This window comes from Manis pentadactyla, chromosome 4 (assembly GCF_030020395.1).
Source record: "Manis pentadactyla isolate mManPen7 chromosome 4, mManPen7.hap1, whole genome shotgun sequence".
Lineage (NCBI taxonomy): Eukaryota > Metazoa > Chordata > Mammalia > Pholidota > Manidae > Manis > Manis pentadactyla.
In genome coordinates, this window is record NC_080022.1 from 87,624,576 (window position 1) to 87,630,851 (window position 6,276).

At 49.9% G+C, this 6,276-nt stretch overlaps 1 protein-coding gene across 3 annotated transcripts; it reads left to right on the top strand.

Moving 5' to 3' along the window:
* Positions 1 to 386: 386 nt before the first annotated feature.
* S1PR1 (sphingosine-1-phosphate receptor 1) lies at positions 387 to 6,069 on the top strand. Of its 3 annotated transcripts, none has more exons than XM_036883865.2 (3): positions 387 to 562; positions 1,530 to 1,752; positions 3,380 to 6,069. In XM_036883865.2, the coding sequence occupies exon 3, from the start codon at positions 3,539 to 3,541 to the stop codon at positions 4,685 to 4,687; it is 1,149 nt and encodes a 382-aa protein (XP_036739760.2). In that variant the 5' UTR covers positions 387 to 562; positions 1,530 to 1,752; positions 3,380 to 3,538; the 3' UTR covers positions 4,688 to 6,069. The 3 variants fall into 3 exon arrangements, with proteins under 3 accessions (XP_036739760.2, XP_036739761.2, XP_036739763.2); XM_036883866.2 differs by lacking the exon at positions 387 to 562 and adding an exon at positions 596 to 867; XM_036883868.2 differs by lacking the exon at positions 387 to 562 and adding an exon at positions 960 to 1,172.
* The last annotated feature ends 207 nt before the right edge of the window (positions 6,070 to 6,276 follow it).

A 6,276-nucleotide genomic window follows, 5' to 3' on the forward strand; every position in this document is an offset into this window, starting at 1 on the left:
TATATTTTGGGTGTGCAATTTACTTTAATAGTTTGCTCTTTAAAGGGCTTATAAATTAGTGGATGGGGTGGAGTTTGTCGAGTCCCCACAGTGTGGTGCAGGCTAGACTCAACGTTATCTCCCCTTTTAAATGAAGTTCTCAAATCCAATCGGGGTATATTCTAGAGTCTAGAAGACTGTTATCTTAATTTCTAGGTTATGCACATACCGTTGTTGAATTTGTGGGTTTGTGCTGAGTGCAGCGCTGTTGATTAAAGTTTTAACTGTCTTTTGATTTTTTTCTTTTGCAAACTCATAAGATCTCCAGGGGTCTGTTGTTTATTCATTCGGCCTCCTTCTGAGTCATTCAGGTACAGGGTGTGTCTATCAATTGAAACTGCACAGCGGAGAAGTTTTGCGTTCACATCTGCTGGGATGGGAAGCCAGCCGGTGCGATCAGGGACTGGATGGAAACTGCCTTCGCAGCAGTGGGGCAGGGCAGAGTGCCCTGGGCTTGTCATTTAGGCGGAGCTGACCACGGCCGCCTCTCAGTGTCAGTTCTGAAGTAGCTTCTCAGCGAGAGGTAAGAGTGGGCGAACTTCGAGCACTGAGGTTTAGGGGCGTCTGAGTTGACTCCCAGGTTGGAAAGGAGAAAAGCAAGCACGCGGCCCCCAACTGGACTTGGCCCAGAGACTCCTCCCCTTTGGAAATCCCTGAGCTGCCCATGCTTTTGAAGGTTTTCAGGCCCCGGCAACTGCCCACCTCCTCAAAGGCCTCGCCGCCGGGCCAGAATCTAGGACACACGGCCCGACTGTGCGCCCAGTTCAGTAAGGGGAAGCCCCGGGGCACGCCTCGCCCGGCAGCGGTCCATTTCACTGCGAGCCCTGGGTAAAGCCACTTTCTGCCCCTCTGACCGCGAGTTTAAAGGCAGCAGCGGGATGGTGGTGGGGGGTGGGGGTGGGGGTGGAGGGCAGTGGGGGAACCTCCCCGGCCGTCCTCGCTCGTACGGTGGCTCGCCTCCATCCCTCGCGCAGCTCCTTCCCAGCCGCCCCTCCCCAAAGCGCGGCCGGGAGTCGCCGGTCGCAGCTCCGGTGCCCCCTGCCTGCTCAGAAGCGGCCCCGGGGCGCCTGGCTGCAATCTCGGGACTCTGATTGCTGACTCCCCCAAGGGCTGTGGGGTAGGGGACCAGAGAGGTGCGCTACGAGACGCCGGGCTGTCCTGTGTACTTAGAGACCCTTCCGAAAAGAAGTTTCCGAAAGCTTTCCACCCCCTCCCAGTTCTCAGGCTCTGGAGATTGGTCTCCACTGCGCGGGAGGGGCGGACAGGGCCGTGATTTGCACAATCCAGGGGGCACCAACCTCCGTTCCCCTTCCCTCTATTTTTTCCCCCGCTTGCCTGTCGGGGAGGAGGGGTTCTTCTTTTTTTTTTTTTCTTCTACCCCACATCTTTTCCTGGACAGTGAGTGTCAGCCACCGAGATCCGGAGGCCCCAGCCGGTAGCGGAGGGCGTGGGGGGTTGAGGCATTAACCCCTCCCCGTCTCTTCCTACAGAAGCCACCCAGCCTCAGCGGGGCGCTCGGCGACTTCAGCAAGCGGGCCGGCGCTGGCCGAGGGAGCGGGGCTGGCCATTGGAGTGTGCGGCTGCGGAGGGAGGGGACCCCGACCGGAGTTAAGTTCAGAGCGCGACGCAGTCTTTCGAGGGCAGCAGCAAGATGCCGAGCGTGTTGTGCCGACCCGGAGCCCTCCGAAAGCAACTTCGTCCAGCTTGAGCGAGGTAGGGGACCGCGCGTGGTGCCAGCCCGGGAGCGGGCGAAGGGGACCCCCGCTGCGGGAGGTCTTCAATGGCAAACGAATTTTTAAATCCGAATTAAACAAAACAAAAACTTTAAAAACATCCGTCTTTGGGCGCAGAAAACATGCCTCTCTGGGCTTTAGGAGCCCAGCCCGATCGGTTGTTCTTGGGGCACTTGTGATTTATGAAGTTTGGCAAAGGGTTAAGTCCAATTGTAGAGCTGACTGGGGGTGGAGGACAGTGGAAGCTGCGGTTGATCAAGGAGAGGGAGGGAAGTCACTTATTTTTGGAAATCCTATAGACAAAGAGTATGGGAGGTGGGGGTGAGAGCTTAAATTTACACTGTTGGCGAGCAGGGTGTGGAATTAGATGAGGGAAATGCGGAGTTTATGGCGCGGGCAGCCTCTGCTGTCCCGGGAATTGCTGGGATTGCTCTCGCCCTCGTTACTCCACTTTTATCTCATTGCCCTGAAACATTTGAACAATTTAGGAGTCGGCTTCTGCTAACCAGTGCCTTGTTTCGTTCCCTCCACACTTTCTAGTTTTATGAGAGGAGGCAACGTGTTGGGGGAGGGCAGTAAATAAAACTGCCGTCTTTGGTTTAACAATGCACCAGACGTCCGTTTCAGTTTCTAGAGAGTAGTTTTGCACTAGAAATCAAGAATGTAGTAGTATGCGTTGTTATCATTAGTAAGGTAACGTCTGTGTGTGTGTGTGTGTGTGTGTGTGTGTGTGTGTGTGTGTGTGTGTTTGGCCAACCCACAGAAACTAAAAATATTAGGCAACCAATGAATGCATGAAACTTCTGGGATTTGTTGCAATCTCTTATGAATGATTTTCACTGAGTACCTTATATATGCTTGCACTAACTTGCAAGAAGAAAATAAAAAAGAAGAAGAAAGAAAGGCAGTTGTTTCACAGAGGCGTTAAGCTTTCCTGTTTACCGCAAGGCCAGGGCGGGCTTGGCTACCCACACCACGCGGCGCCCTCGGACCCTAAGGCACACCTGCTCCTAGAGAGTTATTAATAGAGCTCAAAGAATGACTTACGCTGTCAAATGATTTTCGTGCAAATCTAATTTCTTGCATGGCAATTAGGTGGTTCTCTTCTCTTTTAGCTGGGTGGTGGTTGTGGGCAGAGGTGTGCGTCTCCGCCCTCCTACTAGCTGTTTGGTCTCTTCGGAGGAGAGGCCAGGAGCTGGTGGTGAGCCCTCAGCTGAGCCGGTGAGCGCTTCAGAGACTCTCCGGGCTGACAGCCTGGCTGGGGTAGGGGCGGCCGGGGGTGGGGGGGGGTGAAGTTAGATTGGCCCTCGCTTCTTCAGTTTTCCCGTTTCCATTAGAGTGGATGTGACCTTAGGAAGACTTTTCGTCTTTTCGAGTTGGAGTTTTCAGTTTGGGTATATTTTTTGTTTCTTCTCCCTCTTTTCCCTAATTTTTTTTTTCGAGAAATGAGAATTTGATATTTTTTAAATCCCTATCCCCGTCTCTCCCTAAGTTTCCTTAAAACAAACTAACAATAACAAAACTGGAGCAATGCCTTAGCTAGAATGAGTTACCCCAGTGTGCTGTGGCTTTTTCCCTGACTCTCTCCTCTTTGTCATTTGTTTAAGGCTGCGGTTTCCGAGGCGCTCAGCCAAGGAAAAGCTACACAATAAGCCGGGATCTCTCAGTTACCCACCCCCGCAGCCAGAGAAGGCGCTCCGCCTCGCTCTCTAGCGTTCGTCTGGAGAAGCGCCACTCTCGGGTTCCTGGGGAATCCAGCGCGCACCATGGGGTCCACCAGCATCCCGCTGGTCAAGGCCCTCCGCAGCTCCGTCTCTGACTATGTCAACTACGACATCATCGTCCGACATTACAACTACACGGGAAAGCTGAATATCAGCACGGACAAGGAGAATGGCATTAAACTGACCTCGGTGGTGTTCATTCTTATCTGCTGCTTTATCATTCTAGAGAACATCTTTGTCTTGCTGACCATTTGGAAAACGAAGAAGTTCCACCGTCCCATGTACTATTTTATTGGCAACCTGGCCCTCTCAGACCTGTTGGCAGGAGTGGCCTACATAACCAACTTGCTCTTCTCTGGGGCCACCACCTACAAACTCACCCCTGCTCAGTGGTTTCTGCGAGAAGGGAGCATGTTTGTGGCCCTGTCTGCCTCCGTGTTCAGCCTCCTAGCCATAGCCATCGAGCGCTACATCACCATGCTGAAAATGAAACTCCACAATGGGAGCAACAGCTTCCGCTCCTTCCTGCTGATCAGTGCCTGCTGGGTCATCTCCCTCGTCCTGGGTGGACTGCCCATCATGGGCTGGAACTGCATCAGCGTGCTGCCCAGCTGCTCCACAGTGCTGCCGCTCTACCACAAGCACTATATCCTCTTCTGCACCACTGTCTTCACTCTGCTCCTGCTCTCCATCGTCATCCTATACTGCCGGATCTACTCCCTGGTCAGGACTCGGAGCCGCCGACTGACCTTTCGCAAGAACATGTCTAAGGCCAGCCGCAGCTCTGAGAAGTCGCTGGCGCTGCTCAAGACAGTGATTATCGTCCTGAGCGTCTTCATCGCCTGCTGGGCGCCCCTCTTCATTCTGCTCCTGCTGGACGTGGGCTGCAAGGTGAAGACCTGCGACATCCTCTTCAGGGCGGAGTACTTCCTGGTGTTGGCGGTGCTCAACTCTGGCACCAACCCCATCATTTACACTCTGACCAGCAAGGAGATGCGCCGGGCCTTTATCCGGATCATTTCCTGCTGCAAGTGCCCCAGTGGAGACTCCACTGGCAAATTCAAGCGACCCATTATCGCGGGCATGGAATTCAGCCGCAGTAAATCTGACAACTCCTCCCACCCCCAGAAGGATGATGGAGACAACCCAGGGACTATTATGTCTTCTGGAGACGTCAACTCTTCTTCCTAAAACTGAAAACTGCCGACCCATGGGGACATTTTCTTGCATGGTTACCCACCATCCCAGTGTTTGGGGCAAAAAAAAAATCTCTGCCCCCACTGCTGCCTGGGAGGAGCTACCGCGAGCCAGAGGGAGGGAGAGGAGAGTCAGAACAGCTTGGTGGTGCCGCGTATTGCTGCGCTGCGTAGAGCTAGTTCCTGTGAACAATGCACTGGGAAGGGTGGAGATCAGGTCCTCGCCTGGAATCTGTTTCCTCCCCCAACTGGAGCTTTGATTTTGCACTGAGCCAAAGGTCTAGCATTGTCAGGCTCCTGAAGGGTTCATCTGGCCCCTCCTCAAAGACTAAGGTCCCGGGTGAAAGCGTCTCTGTCTGGAGATTTGAGGAGATGCTGTCTTTTACCCCAGTTTCCAACCCAAGTGAGTGTGTGCACTTCTGCTCCTCTAGGTATGTTCTTACACATCGCACCCTGCCTTCACACCCCTCCTCAAAGTTCTTTTACTTTATATTTAACTACCTGGCATTCATCAGAGCTGGGACTGTGGCATGGCCCATTTCTTGATCATTTGTAGCAGGAAGGCTGTGTCCAGGAGGTAGACTGTGAGGAGATGGAGATGGTTTAGAGGCATAAGGCAATTTTGTTTGCTGAGGCCAAAGTTTCCATTAAGCTGAAAATCAGTTTTTTGGAATTTGGTTATAGTCACTTTGATTTTTTTACATTTTTAAGATGAAATGCGTTACAATATCATATCCATTGTGACTGAAATCTGCATAAGGAGGTCCAATTTATCTAAATGGTATCAGCCAGGATCTTATGTGTCATAGGAGAAATAAGCAAAACAAGGTGAAAACTGACTGGAGGGCAGGGGAGGGCAGACTTTGTAAACCAAGAGAGATTTATAAGGAATTTGTGTAACAAATACATCTGTCTTTGGCACTTTTGTTGATGTTTATTTCAGAGTGTTTTTGTGTGAATCATTTTCAACAAGCAGGTGGTTGTATTTTGTTGTGTTAAAAGTACTTTTCATGATATTTGAATGTATTTGTTTCAGCATTTTATTGGATTTTTCTAACCTGTGTTAACACCGTTGAACATATATTTCTTAAGAAAATACCACCCTCTTGTGACCTTAAAGCATTACTTTAACTGATAGGAAACACCAGAAGTTTTTTAGTACAGCTGTTCATTAAATAGTTAATTGAATATGTGTATAAACGTTACAAAGAATAAAAATATATTGCTGTCTCTTTAGTATGGTTTTCAGTGCAATTAAACTGAGAGATGTCCTTTTTTAAAAAAAATATAGTATTTAATAGGTTTCTGACTTTTGTGGATCATTTTGCACATAGCTTTATCAACTTTTAAACATTAATAAACTGATTTTTTTAAAGATTCCTTTGTGAAGAGCATCTTTTAATTTAAACTGAAGACATTTACTTTGAGTATGTGGCTTTTTAGAATCATAAAGTCAAGGGCAAATTTCTGTTATTCTTTTAAGGATTTTTACCTTGATAAACCAGGGTGTGAAAAAAATGTGGTTTAGAAACCACTCTTATCTTTTTCAGGAAGAGAAACTTCAATAAGTTAACACTGAAGAGC

Excerpts from the sequence above, each read along its gene's own strand:
- S1PR1 (XM_036883865.2), top strand. The coding sequence starts at position 3,539 with ATGGGGTCCACCAGCATCCCGCTGGTCAAGGCCCTCCGCAGCTCCGTC.